Genomic DNA, 14,863 nt, shown 5'->3' with positions numbered 1-14,863 from the left:
TCAATTATTTGACCCGCTTATATTACTAAACAGTCTCTGTTTGAAATAATTTACCATAAAACTAGGAATTCCTTATAAAATTTGTAAAATAAAAATAAGTCAGTCCCAAGAGATTTGCAAAGATTATTCTTAAAAAAATAATGCAGCTGGTGCGTGAAGGGGCTCACATTTTCCTGGAAAAAGCATGAATATAAAAGTTGTTTAAAGAGAATGGAAATAAGTCGCGATGGACATGTGTCCCTCTGTTGGTTTTGGCTTTCATAAATCAAAAACCATCAACTCAAAAGTCCTTTTATGACTACGCGGACCTTGCCTCCTTTGCCTTGATAATTAGAATTCATAGCTATCCACCATTCAAAGACCTAGACGTGTGTCACCTTCTGGTTGGTTAGGGTTGACCTTTCACACTAAGGACAGACTAAAAGTTGGTTTTGTTTGGGTACAAAACGAGGTAGTGATTGGAGAAGCAGCAGTTTTGCAAAAAGCAATTGAGAAGTAGGAAATCAGAGTCTCTAGGGTTGGGTTGGGGGCAGATTTTCGGATGTATGTATGATGGGGAGGGGGGCTTAATTAATATTGGATGTAATGACGTGTTGGAATAAGGTTCTTTGGAAGGATAGTAGTGGAGGCTCTACTATTTTTGATTGATTTTTCTTGAGCTCCTACGGCGCTCTCTCTCTCTTCTGTCTTCAATCCATATTGTGCCAGTGGCAGAGAAAGAGATCGATATGAAGGAGATGAACGTGAAGATCGGTCATGGTTCTGAAGCTGCAGTAAGCAACGGTGGTGGTGGTGGGTATGGTGGCGCTGCTGCCTCCGACCCCGTCTCGAGCTCAAGAGTCTCATCTCTCCTGGCCTCCAAAGATCGTGACTACCTTCTTTCTCCGACTGGAAACCAGGTATCTCTCTTTCAGTAAATTAAGGTTTTTTCCTTTTAATTTTGTTCCTTCCGAAGGAGAAGAAAAGTCTAACTGAAATTTAGAGAAAAACACCTGACTGAAAACAGTTTTCTCTTATGGATAAAAATCCAAAGATATACGGAACATAAAACGAATATTTTTGTCGGAATTTTTATGCAATCCGATTTAATAATTCTGAGATGGATCTGAGATATGTACTATCTCTGCAAAACATAAAATATGACTAAAAACATAGCTGCATATCTTCCCGTTAATCCTTAAACAAGATGAAGATTTATAATCTTATATTTAATGGAGGTCCATATGTATGTGTGTGTGTGTGTGTGTGTGTGTGTAGTACAAAACTAATTTAACAAGACGATAATACATGATCGTGTTTTTCTTGGGGATATTTGCGAGTCTCTTGATCGAGGATTAGAAAATGTCAAGATTCAACAAGATAAGAACGATCGAGTTTTGAATGTTACAATTTTAAATTTGTGTGCTTGCACTTATGATAAATTTTCTTATTTTGTTGAGCTGAATTTTAGATGTATTGTGAGTCTATGAGTTATGCATAATACACACACACACACACACACGTACGCGTACGTCTTTGTTTATTAAGTATTTCATGCAAGAGTGCGTAAATTACGTAAAGCTTTTCTCACAATTCATGCTTGCTGAAGGAAAAAGAACGTTTACGTAAGTGCATGCTATGCTGATGATCTATAGAACAAAGAAAAGGGAAATTTACAGTACGTATTTGACAAATTTCATCAAAATATGTAAATCTTCTAAACACCATCTTAGACAATCTCTTAGGGAGTTAGTAAAATTTTCTTAAAGTGTTATTTGTTAACCCATTTGACACTATACTATAAAAATTTGTCACTCCAACTTAATTTTCAACTAACTCTTCAAATTTCATCCTTCAATTTAAAATATAAATATGATCAGTCTCTCGATGTTTCTGAAAATCCGTGCTGATTACGAAACTAAAGAAAAGCAAAAGCTATCTGCATGTGGTTTCATTTTGCTACTCTATTGACAGAAATATTGTAATTAATTAGCCACTAGATTGTTATTGTTTATTGTCAAATTAATTAATTTCCTAGTTGTATCAACCTACATATATATAATTTCCATTTTTACGGACTTTTTCTTCTCTTTTTTTTCTTCAAACAAAGCGATTCAACAAAATTACAATACTATAACAATGACATAAGAAATAGTGGTACAGTTGTAAATGATGTCGACATTAGATGCTAAATATGATGGAATATGCTAAATAGTGAAATTTGTTCCTGAATGTGGCATCTAATATCGGCATCTCTTGCAACTGTAAACAATAGATGCATTCTCAGGAACCAATTTCACTCTCACTTTCATAATAAAAGAATGTTTACTACAAGGAATAAAAATTGAAATTGGAATTAATAAACACGACGAACTTTCCCTTACGTGTTGATCTGATTGTTTATTCTTACTTTCTTTCTTTCTACATTCTCTGATTCCTTCATTTTTCCAACTTTTGTTAAGTGAACATGCTCAAAATTCAGAGGCAATGTTGAAAAAACTTTATTTCCAAAATTGAGATTCTCCATGAATTCTCTCATATAACTTCCCTATAGATTATTTGTCACCTCATATATTAACGTTAATTTTCCTACTAATATTATATGTATATATTGGAAGCCGAACAAACTTTGATTCATGAGTTCCCACCTGAAAATTGAAATTCCTTCCACAAATGATTTCTTCATTTATTTCCGTTGATTGCGAGCAATGAATCCAGTCCGTAATCGGTGTGTCCACAGAATTGGGCAGCTGGGACCATAAATCCTGCCACGTCACGTGCTTTGTGTTGCCAACCAAGGGGTGAGTGGTAAAAAAGAAATTTCAAAGATATAATTCCTCCGCAATCATTGGATTTATGCATTAAGAAAGTAAATGATAATACTAGGAAGACCAATTATTTTGGACTAAAATTTAATAAATTATATGACGTGATTGTTAACGATTGAATTGTTACTTAAGTATCGATTAACTTATTTATTTCTTATTAGTTATACATTACATGGTTTGAAAATTTAGTCAAAAAATTTAGTCTGCCTAGCATTAGTTGTAAACAAAAGTCTCAAATGTTTTACCAAAAACAAATCTCCAAACTTTTGTATCAATTATCAGTCATTGGTTATTTATGAGTGTTGCAATGATGTATTTTGTTTGTCTAATGTTAAAATATCGTGTCACAAGCATACAAATGTGGAGTAGGTAATAAGTCAATACGCACTACAAACTCAAATTCATCATAAAAAATGGATGTTAACGGACGTGGAGTTGAGCCACTATCTTTTAGTGTTTTTTTTTTAACCTCAACTTAAGAGACGTCCTTTCCCACCACTAATACTTTTTGTCTACTTGTTAAGTTTAAGGGTAAATTACATAATAGCTCATTACGTTTGAGATTTATTATAATCTCATACAACATCTTTAAAATATTTCACTTTTATAACTCACGTACTATTTTATTTCAAAATAATACATCCATTGCATTTTCTATCCATTGATTCGTTAAGTGCTGACGTGGCTACCACATTTATGCCACGTGGCTGCCAAATGTGTGTCACGTGGCAAAAATAATAATTTTTGAAATTTTATTTTTTAAACCTGAATCTTCTAAATTAAAAAAAAATAAAAATAAAAAAACCCATCTTCATCTTCCCCAACCGCTCCTTCCCTGCAACCCACCCGTTTCTTCCCCAAACTCACCGTGCACCCATCCTCGACCTCCTCCGCCGCACCACTACCAGCAACCCATAAAAGAAAAGAAAGAAAAAAAAACTCATCTCCCTTTCCCTGCAACCCAAATCCCATCTTCCCCAATGAGTGTGGATTTATGGAGTGAGGTGTGTAAATGATGGAAGAGGATGTGTGCAAGGGTGGTTTTTTTTTTTCTTTTCTTTTTGGGTTGCAGGTTGGGCTCGAGTTGAGGGAGGGGGGAAGAGGGGAAGATGAGTGCGCGGAGGAGGTGAAGATGGGTGCAGAGTAGGAGGGGTTGGTGAGATATGGACTTCGGCGGCCGGGGGGGGGGGGGTGGGATCTGGGTTTTCTGGTTTTTTGTTTTTTTGTTTTTTTTGGAGGGGTTGGTGAGATATGGACTTCGGCGGCCGGGGGGGGTGGGATCTGGGTTTTCTGGTTTTTTGTTTTTTTGTTTTTTTTGTTCAAGGTTCAGGTATGGGGGAGGGGGTGGGGTGATGGGATCTGAATTTTTTTTTATTTTTATTTATTTATAAATTTAGAAGATTTAGGTTTTTAAAAAAAATTAAAAAAAAAATCTTTTTTTTGGCCACTTGTCACACATTTGGCAGCCACGTAGCATAAATGTGGCAGCCACGTTAGCACTTAACGGATCGATTGATGAAAAATGTAACAGATGTATTATTTTGAAATAAAATAGTACATGAAGTATGAAAGTAAAATGTTTTAAAAATGTTGTATGAGATTGTAATAGACCTCAAACCTAAGGGGCTACTATGTAATTTACCCTAAGTTTAAATAACTCCACACACTTCTATTAATCCTGATAAGAGAGAAATTTGATTTGCTTGGAATCCACCAGGCATAAGTTGGTGGAAACTAAATGTTGATGGCTCTAGAATGATAAATTATAGACGAATTTGGGGTTGGTGGTGTATTAAGGGATCATCATGGAGATTAGTTGGGAGGCTTTGCTGTCAATTTAGGGCAAGGGCAGGGATGTTGGTATGTTGGTAAAGTCCTATCGATAACCTTAATCTTGTGGACGCAATTATACAAAGCTTTAGACTAATGATAAGACAATTGAGAATATATAAGTTGAAACACATTTATAGGGAGAAGAATTATGCAGTGGATCAGTTGGCAAACTGGAGTTTTAATATGAATTTTGGCGTTTATATAAGATGTTACAGGAGATAAACATAAAAATAAGCTGCAACTAGGCCAAAAGGCAAACAAACCCAAGCAAAACACATGATGACCCAATCAGCCTCTTGCTTGGACTGGATCAGCGTTCATGGATGATACTTATGGGGTATTTCGAATTCCCTTTGTTTCCTCTGACGTTTTAAGTTAGCTTTGAGTTGTATTCCCCGCTTCCTTACAAAAAAAAAAAGTGCAGACATGAAGGCGGCTACTAAGAGCAACAATCCCTCTCAAGAAATTAAGGGACATTTCATTTTATCATAAAAATAAGATACTACTTATAATACAAATTGGTTTCATGGTTATAACTTCAAACTACGTCATCTTTCTATTACTTAGATTAATTTAAAGTAAAATATATTCTGTATAAACGAAAGAAATTTCATTTTCAATTGGGCTCAAGATATGAAAAAATTGATCCAATCCGAAAAATTAACATGGGCATATGTTAATGTCGAGGGTAATTCAACAAAAATCCAGTGTAGCCCAAAACATTATTTTGAACTGTACAACCTAAAGCCCAATGTAACATGAAAGGTAGATACACATGAACCCAACCTAGTTCGCACGTGAAACACAACTATATATATAGGGGTGTGTGCAACTATATATATAGGGGTGTGATATACACACACCTCATTTTATTTCTCACACCTTTTTAATTTTCGGATCGAATGAATTGAAGAAGATCAATGAACAGAAATTATCAAGGAGTGTGTGAGAAGGAAAATGGTATGTGTGGATAGCACATCCCTATATATATATATATATATTTTGGTCAAGTGGGATCCAAAAAGATCACCAGGAAATTTTATTAAACACACAACACAAGTTTACATACTACTAGCCCACTTACAAAATACACAAACCAAAAAGGACTATAACTGGAAAATAGAAAAACACGGGCCAAACCCCAAACTAACAAAAAGGCCAACCAAACAGCTAAGACCCAAAAACAGAAAAAACAAACAAAAGCCGAGAAGTCCGCTACTACCGCCTCCACTAGGACAAGGACAGTGCATCTCAACCTGCAAAAATTCATGCCCACCACTAAACATCGCCTCTTCAATCGTATCATCCAACACTGATCTGCTCCCTTAGCACAGCCATAAAGTAAGGATAACAAAGGAAGCCCATGGAACACCATGAGCAACACTGCCAATCTGGCAAACAACAAAGATAAGGTGGTGGTGTTGGGAACACCTGAGTCAGTCGAAACACCGAAACTCACAACACCAACTCGAACGCAAGTGTGGCTGAAGATCGAAACGCATATGAAGGAGGAAAAGGGATGACATCAAGAGAAGAAGAAGAGGGCAAATCAAGATGAGGAGGAGGGGGAAAAAGCAGCAGAAAGGGAAAAAGAGGAGAAAACAAAGGAAAGGAAAAAGTGGCAACCGACTCCAGCTGAAGCTAGAATCGGTGCCTAAAATGGTGGTCAAGAATTGTGCTCCAAAATTTTAAACGGTTACTATTAAGTCACGTCAATATCTTATTTTTAACGTTTTGTATTAAAAAAAAGACAAGAAAAAAATACGAGAGAAAGAAAAGAAAGGGGACGATAAAAAGAGATTCGTACTTCAATTCCAACTAACATTGCACACAGTGCCTTGCCGTTTCGCCGTTCGGCCTAATAACTCTGGTTTTGTTTTTTCCTTTTTTTTTTTTTCAATAATTAAGTTTATTGTTTTTAGAGAGAAAGGAACAAAAGGAGTTTGAGTTCAGAAGGGTGTTTCATTTTCCTAACCCTACTAGCCTCTTCACAAAGTCTGTATGGGAATATATATTTATATTAATGTGTTGGATATCAGTTTTATTATTAAAAAAAAATTAAAAAAAATGACCCCAATAAAAAACCTACCATGTTGTTTAAACAAAGATTAAGAAGATAACCAAACTTAGGCACTTGTCATCAGCTAACGACGACCCACGTGAGTCAACCTTGGGTGGTGGGCCCCCGCCCGCATACTCTAAATCAGGCTTGTGGACAAAACATTCCACGTGTGTCTTCCTGAATCGGCCACGACCCAACACTGGCTGTCTTGCAGTGCAGTTCACGATCTCTGCTTGGACGACGATCACTTTTGGCTTTTTCTTGCTTGGACGATGCAGCCAGGAAAGACAGGTGGCCTCGATGTTCGGCAGATAGCTTCCGGTGGGACCACGTTAGATTCTAAATCGTTTTGGATTAGGGTTACTGCGGCAAAACCCTATAACTTGATTATGTTGAGCTCCACGTTACCCTAAGTTGTTGCGTTTCGATGGTTTCTAAAAACCTAACTGGTTCACTCAAGTTTGGCGGGTGGAGAAGGAGAATGACGGAAATGATCGTCTTCGGATTATTTCCTTTTAATCAATTAAATTAGGGAATCTATATCATTGAAATTTAATTCAATGATTGAAGTTATTATAACTTTTAAAGTTAATCTTTGTTTGTAATCGTTATATCAAATTTCAATAACACAAATTCTCTAATTTGATGGATTAAGATGAAGGAATTTGAAGAGAATCATTTTTCGAGAATGACCTTTTTAAAATGGCAAAATTTTTTGTGATTATTTATCTGCCCACGAGATGTGTTATGTTAAGAAAAGAAATAGATTTGAGAGCAATTCACGAGAAGACAATAATCGGAATGTACTCAATAGCAAAGTAAGAATTTGATTGCAACGATATATATATATATGTATATATATATTTTTTTTAATTTGCTTATGTGACCTTGATTTATGGTTAAAAAAAATTGAAATTTAACCAAAAATTAGTTGACAAAATAAGTAATAAAAAATTTATTCGAAATGAATATCATTTAGTCATTGAAATATATCAATAAACCAACAAAATATATAAACGATGAACGGTTCAATTATTTGACCTGTTCATATTGCTAAACAGTCTCTGTTTGAAATATTTTTCCATAAAACTAGGAACTCCTTTTAAAATTTGCAAAATAAAAATTGGTCAGTCCAAGAGATTTGCAAAGATTATTCTAAAAAAAATAATGCAGCTGGTGCGTGAAGGGGCTCACATTTTCCTGGAAAAAGCATGAATATAAAAGTTTATTAAAGAGAATGGAAATAAGTAGCGACGGACATGTGTCCCTCGGTTGGTTTTGGCTTTTATAAAATCAAAAACCATCTACTCAAAAGTCCTTTTATGACTACACGGACCTTGCCTCCTTTGCCCTGATAATTAGAATTCATAGCTATCCACCATTCAAAGACCTAGACGTGTGTCACCTTCTGGTTGGTTAGGGTTGACCTTTCACACTAAGGACAGACTAAAAGTTGGTTTTTTTGGGTACAAAACGAGGTAGTGATTGGAGAAGCAGCAGCTTTGCAAAAGGCAATTGAGAAGTAGGAAATCAGAGTCTCTAGGGTTGAGTTGGGGGCAGATTTTCGGATGTATGTATGATGTGGAGGGGGCTTAATTAGTAAGGAAAACTAATGAAAAGTGCTTGAAAATTTTGAGTTTTAATGATAAGGACAAAATAAAGAGTAAAGTGAATAGTACCAGGATTGACTTTTTAGTGTAAAAATGTGACTTTTCGTTAAAGTGAACCGTACCGGGTGCTTTTCGTTAAAGTTCCCTAATTAGTATTGGATGTAATGACGTGTTGGAATAAGGTTCTTTGGAATGGAATATAAGGAGTTGGAAGGATGGTAGTGGAGGCTCTACTATTTTTTGATTGATTTTTCTTGAGCTCCTACAGCGCTCTCTCTCTCTTCTGTCTTCAATCCATATTGTGCCAGTGGCAGAGAAAGAGATCGATATGAAGGAGATGAACGTGAAGATCAGTCATGGTTCTGAAGCTGCAGTAAGCAACGGTGGTGGTGGTGGTGGGTATGGTGGCGCTGCTGCCTCCGACCCCGTCTCGAGCTCAAGAGTCTCATCTCTCCTGGCCTCCAAAGATCGTGACTACCTTCTTTGTCCGACTGGAAACCAGGTATCTCTCTTTCAGTAAATTAAGGTTTTTTCCTTTTAATTTTGTTCCTTCCGAAGGAGAAGAAAAGTCTAACTGAAATTTAGAGACAAACACCTGACTGAAAACAGTTTTCTCTTATGGATAAAAATCCAAAGATATACGGAACATGAAACGAATATTTTTGTCGGAATTTTTATTCAATCCGATTTAATAATTCTGAGATGGATCTGAGATATGTACTTTCTCTGCAAAACATAAAATATGACTAAAAACATAGCTGCATATCTTCCCGTTAATCCTTGAACAAGATGAAAATTTATAATCTTAGATTTAATGGAGGTCCATATGTATATGTGTGTGTGTGTGTGTGTGTGTGTGTGTGTGTGTAGTACAAAACTAATTTAACAAGACGATAATACATGATCGTGTTGTTCTTGGGGATATTTGCGAGTCTCTTGATCGAGGATTAGAAAATGTCAAGATTCAACAAGATAAGAACGATCGAGTTTTGAATGTTACAATTTTAAATTGTGTGCTTGCACTTATGATAAATTTTCTTATTTGTTGAGCTGAATTTTAGATGTATTGTGAGTCTATGAGTTATGCATAACACACACACACACACACACGTACGTCTTGGTTTATTAAGTATTTCATGCAAGAGAGCGTAAATTACGTAAAGCTTTTCTCACAATTCATGCTTGCTGAAGGAAAAAGAACGTTTACGTAAGTGCATGCTATGCTGATGATCTATATAACAAAGAAAAGGGAAATTTACAGTACGTATTTGACAAATTTCATCAAAATATGTAAATCTTCTAAACACCATCTTAGACAATCTCTAAGGGAGTTAGTAAAATTTTCTTATAGTGTTATTTGTTAACCCATTTCACACTATGCTACTTTAAAAATTTGTCACTCCAACTTAATTTTCAACTAACTCTTCAAATTTCATCCTTCAATTTAAAATATAAATATGTTTAACTTTTATCTTATCGTCTAAGCCCAAATTTTAGTTTCAAAATCTTTACTAAATAATATTTTTAGCAAAATATATAGTGGGACTTAATTTGCTCACTTGAAGAAATGCAAGGTCAATTGCTAATTCTTCAATTTGCTAAGGGTTACTCCCTCTGTTTGAGATGCATTTTTCTTGCGCGACAACAAATTTAACTCTCTATTCAATTGCTACATCTTTTGGAGATTCTTCTAAGAGCAATATTCAGAGTGATTGTATTGTCATTTTATGAATAATTATAAGTGATTATAAGGTTTTTTAGATATAGCCCTTTAATTATGAGGTTCGAGGTCATCCACCCTCCTTTATGATGATCAAACATTTGAGTACACGAAAATTCGTTTTAAATTAAAGAATTTAATTGTTGACGACCTCTCCAAAGAAAAACTGAAACCTCTCTTGGCTCAACAACATATTATGTGCTTAATGATCTGTACATTTTTAAAGTAATTTCATTACCAAAGAAGATTAATCTCAAACTTGGATTTGGATCATCTCTTGAGCAGATGGTCTGAATCCTCCTGATCAGATAACAAAGGAATTCAACGACTACAAATAGAGAGTTATTTAAAAGTTATAATAATTGTAGTCGTTGAATCAAAATTCAACGATCCATATTATTTGATCAGGATTCAGACCCCTGCTAAAGAGAGGAACCAAATCCTCAAACTTATTTCTTATCGATCACTCTATCTACCTCACCATTGAAGTAACTTATTATTCTCAGTAATTTATTCTGTGAGTGTTGAAGATTGAAATTACCAAACCAAAGCAGAAACGCAGAAAATTTTGATGCTATTTGTCACGAGATGAACATGATAAAGTGGTGTCACAATCAAAGATGGACAACCACGCATTGTTGATTGTCTAAATCGACATGTGGCACCCTAATGTCAATTCCGTCCCACATCAATGTTACCGGGGCAACACGCGGTCCATCCACGGCCATCCACCTGCATGTTTATTTGGTACAACATCCGCTTTCAAGCTTAACTAGATTCTTTACTTTGGGTGAAAACCGGCAAATTTCAGCTCATTGATCGATGTATCCCTCTTGTCGGAATTATTCAGGCGGTCCACACCTACTTCCAGATGCTTCTGGTCCATGCACCGAGCACTTTGGATAAGTATTTGGCGTGGAATAATGAAAATAATAAAGGACGTATATGTTTTATAAATGAAAAGGTCTTGGTCAATATCTTTATTCTTTATAATCTTACGCGCTAAACCTTACAATATCAAAAAATTATATGTTCATCATTTATTTGTATTATTTCTCTAATAGAAATAGATCCATATATGTTAGTGAGTTTTACTTTTATTAGAGAAATGATATAAATAGATAGTAAGTGTATTACTATTCTTACATTATTTCATTCGGTTAAGGTATTTTTAGAGACCCATCATTACTATGTTAATTACGTACTCTATGGTTGATTCCAAAGAAATTAGTGTAGGTTAAAGAAAAGTTAATTAAGGAAATAATTTTAATTAGAGCATTTTTAAAGGAGAGGCTAAATTTTACGTAGAATGCCACGTAATTTTCTTATAGTTGATTCCAAAGAAATTAGTGTACATTAAAGAAAAGTTAATTAAAGTAAACAATTTTAATTAGAATATCTTGAAAGGAGATGCTAAATCTTACATAGAATGCCACATAATTTTTTTTTGAACACTTTGGGCGGTATGTCAATATTACGGAAATTGACATAGAGATTGTGTGAGATCAATTTGACATATAAAATTTAATGTGTTTTTACTTTTTAAATATTTTGTTTTGTGGGTCCTAGTAATGCACTAATCATCATAAATTATGAAATTAGTTTTGAAGAGTGATTTCTATAAATATTATTTAAAGGAATACAAAGAAATATGTAAGTGAGTAAAAGGACATTAGGCATCCACATAGGCCCTTAAATTTACATTTAACATTTTAATATATTGCAGGTGAAAGTTTCTGATCTTAATGAGAAGATAATAGGCCTCTACTTCTCAGCCAATTGGTACCCGCCATGCTGGAACTTCAACCAAGTCCTAGTTGGCATCTACGAGCAGCTGAAGAGCAGTGGGTCCAACTTTGAGATTGTGTACGTGTCATCTGACGAAGACTCTGAAGCCTTTAACAAATACCATGCATGCATGCCGTGGCTGGCGATTCCTTTTTCTGACTTGGACACCAAGAAAGCCTTGAACCGTAAGTTTGATGTGGAAAGTATTCCCAGCTTGGTTATTTTGCAACCTAATGATAACAAGGAAGAGGCTACGTTGCATGATGGAGTTGAAATTATCTACCGTTACGGGGTCGATGCCTTCCCTTTTACAAAACAAAGGTTGGAGGAATTGCAAGATGAGGAGAGAGCGAGGCATGAGAACCAAACTCTGACCAATTTACTAACAACCCATGATAGAGATTATCTTTTGGGTCACCCCACGCCTAAACAGGTAAAATTTTGTCTATACTTTCGAGCATGCCTTTATCCAAGTACATATAATCTTGCTAAGAAACTTTTAATGTTGTTGATAGTGTGTTGATATTATTTTCTCAAAACGTACCAACATGCTATTAGATATTTTAGACAATGTCATCTATGATGTACAAAGAACTCTTGCAGTATAACATATATGCATGAGATATTATATTCACATACCCCAAATTACTTATCCCACATCTTTTTAATTTTTTAATATTTTCTACACACCACTAACCCTTGATAAAAAAAATATTAAAAAAATAAGTGTGTGGGAGAAGTAATTTGGGGTATGTGAATATAATCTCCTATTTTATATCTCTTGTGCACGCAGGTGTCAGTTGCTTCATTGAGTGGCAAAACCATTGGACTCTACTTCTCAGCTCAATGGTGTCGTCCGTGCGTTAATTTCACTCCAAAGTTGATCTCCATCTACGACATGATTAAGGAGAAAGTGCTAGAGGATGATCACGATGGAGAAGACTTCGAGATAGTATTTGTGTCGAGTGATCGTGACCAAACTTCGTTCGACTCATACTTCAACACCATGCCATGGCTAGCGTTGCCCTTTGGGGATCCAAACATAAAAGAACTTGTCAAGCATTTTGACGTCAAGGGTATCCCTCTTTTGGTAATTTTAGGGCCTGATGGTAAAACTGTGACCCAGCAGGGCAGAAATCTTATAAATTTATACAAAGAAAATGCGTATCCCTTTACGGATGCCAAAGTGGAGTTGCTGGAGAAGAAAATGGATGAAGAGGCTAAAAACCTCCCTCGGTCGGTGTACCACGGAGGGCATCGACACGAGCTGAATTTGGTGTCGGAGGGCAACGGAGGAGGGCCCTTCATATGTTGTGCTTGTGATGAACAAGGATGTGGTTGGGCTTACCAGTGTCTTGAATGTGGATATGAGGTGCACCCCAAGTGTGTGACTGCTACCACTCCCAATAGCAATACCAATACCAATAGGTGATTTACTGAAGCTTATTAATATTACTAAATTACTAATTAAACTTGTGCTGTATTATATAATTTGTGATCTCGTTTTTTAACAAAGGTTTGGGATTGAGAATAATTAATTCCCTATTTAATCATTTTATTTGTAACATTTTTCTAATTTTTAAAGTAAGTTGGACTTCATCATCAGTTATTATCGATCTTCATGATTCATTGGCTACTAATCAGTACGATTTTTATTTTTTATTTTTAATTATTATTATGGGGAAGGGGAGGATTCGAAAATTTCTAACCCAACATACGTGGTTGGAAACCCAACATCCAATTTACTAGAATATTGAACTACATGCAATCTAATCTTTACGATTCATTGTCATTGTTCCCCGTGGCTTTAGTCCTGGCAATCATTTCGCGGCATACTTGTAAGTTTCAATTATTCCGTGGCATGCTTTCCGTTACAGAAATAAAGCAGCTGATGGATGCCGTCAGTACTCGAATTTTTTTATCTTAGTGCTCGAATTTCCCTTGACATTAATAATATCCAGTTTACATTAATTTGTTCTTCTTTTCTGGTTAGGCCGACGTTGATAAGAACGGGACTCTAGATTACATCGAATTTATAACTGCCACCATGCATCGCCATAAACTGGAGAGGGACGAACATTTGCACAAGGCTTTCCAGTTCTTCGACAAGGATAATAGCGGGTTAGTTTAATCAATTTAATTAATCCAGAGTTTTCGATAATTAAGTTCTACTGAATCATCATTGACTGGTTTAAGCTGTTCAGGTTTATCACCAGAAATGAGCTGAGACAAGCAATGATTGAATATGGTATGGGGGGCGACGCTACTATTGACGAAATCATGAATGATGTGGAAACAGATAAAGTAATCATCTATACACAAATACGTATTATATGTACACACATTTATATATTTGCGCGTGTATGAATATGTATATGTATGTATATTGCCATTGTGTTTCTCCAGTGTTTCTCCAGATGACTGAAGGCTTAAATTTTTTGTAGGATGGAAGAATCAATTACGAGGAGTTTGAGGAGATGATGAGGGTTTGAGGCCGTCACGATTCTGATGATAAACTCAAAGCTCTGCATGACTGCCTATGTAAAGTAAACCAATGTCCATAAACAAACTCAAGAGCTGTTATATATCATACGCACTACATGGCCAAATTAATAATAATAATATACAAATTACATGCTGTAAATATAAATATGTTGGGCTAAATTGGCTTTGAAGCTTTCTATATTATGAAATTTATGAAGTGGAAATAAACAGTACTTATTACAAACTTTTAGTCAAAAATAAAATTTGACGAACATTAGGCACTAAATTGTTGTGTCTACTGGCTGTAAAACTTGGGGTCTCACATTCGAAAAACGACAAAACATTTTCTTTTGTTTTCAAGTTACTACCTTAAAGTCATTAAATTCTTAACTAGAACTTTTTTTGTGCCTAACTATTTAGGCCTCCTCCGTTACCTATCAGTGTACCACGTGGAAGCTCAGATTTCGGTTAGACAAAAAATTATGCAAATGTTAGGTAGTAATGTGAAAAAAAATGAAACATTTTGTGTTTTTTTTTTTTTTTTTAACAGCGGGCTCGA

At 35.3% G+C, this 14,863-nt stretch overlaps 1 protein-coding gene across 2 annotated transcripts; it reads left to right on the top strand.

The window, feature by feature from the left end:
* Positions 1-469: 469 nt before the first annotated feature.
* LOC126631954 (probable nucleoredoxin 2) lies at positions 470-14,548 on the top strand. 2 transcript variants are annotated; one of them, XM_050302169.1, is made up of 7 exons: positions 470-603; positions 8,495-8,814; positions 11,759-12,253; positions 12,614-13,248; positions 13,814-13,941; positions 14,025-14,124; positions 14,265-14,548. In XM_050302169.1, exons 2-5 carry the CDS (start codon positions 8,641-8,643, stop codon positions 13,839-13,841), a joined length of 1,332 nt encoding a protein of 443 aa, XP_050158126.1. In that variant the 5' UTR covers positions 470-603; positions 8,495-8,640; the 3' UTR covers positions 13,842-13,941; positions 14,025-14,124; positions 14,265-14,548. The 2 variants fall into 2 exon arrangements, with proteins under 2 accessions (XP_050158126.1, XP_050158127.1); XM_050302170.1 differs by lacking the exon at positions 8,495-8,814 and having other exon boundaries at positions 486-899.
* The last annotated feature ends 315 nt before the right edge of the window (positions 14,549-14,863 follow it).

Source organism: Malus sylvestris, chromosome 8 (assembly GCF_916048215.2).
Source record: "Malus sylvestris chromosome 8, drMalSylv7.2, whole genome shotgun sequence".
Taxonomy (NCBI): Eukaryota; Viridiplantae; Streptophyta; class Magnoliopsida; order Rosales; family Rosaceae; genus Malus; species Malus sylvestris.
Note: the sequence above shows the minus strand (reverse complement) of the source record. Positions and strands in the feature narration are given on the sequence as shown.

Bases quoted from the DNA above. Each gene is read 5' to 3' on its own strand.
- LOC126631954 (XM_050302169.1), top strand. From the start codon at position 8,641: ATGAAGGAGATGAACGTGAAGATCAGTCATGGTTCTGAAGCTGCAGTA. The intron at 8,815-11,758 runs GTATCTCTCTTT...AATATATTGCAG, and splicing joins TTTGTCCGACTGGAAACCAG to GTGAAAGTTTCTGATCTTAA. The intron at 12,254-12,613 runs GTAAAATTTTGT...TTGTGCACGCAG, and splicing joins GTCACCCCACGCCTAAACAG to GTGTCAGTTGCTTCATTGAG.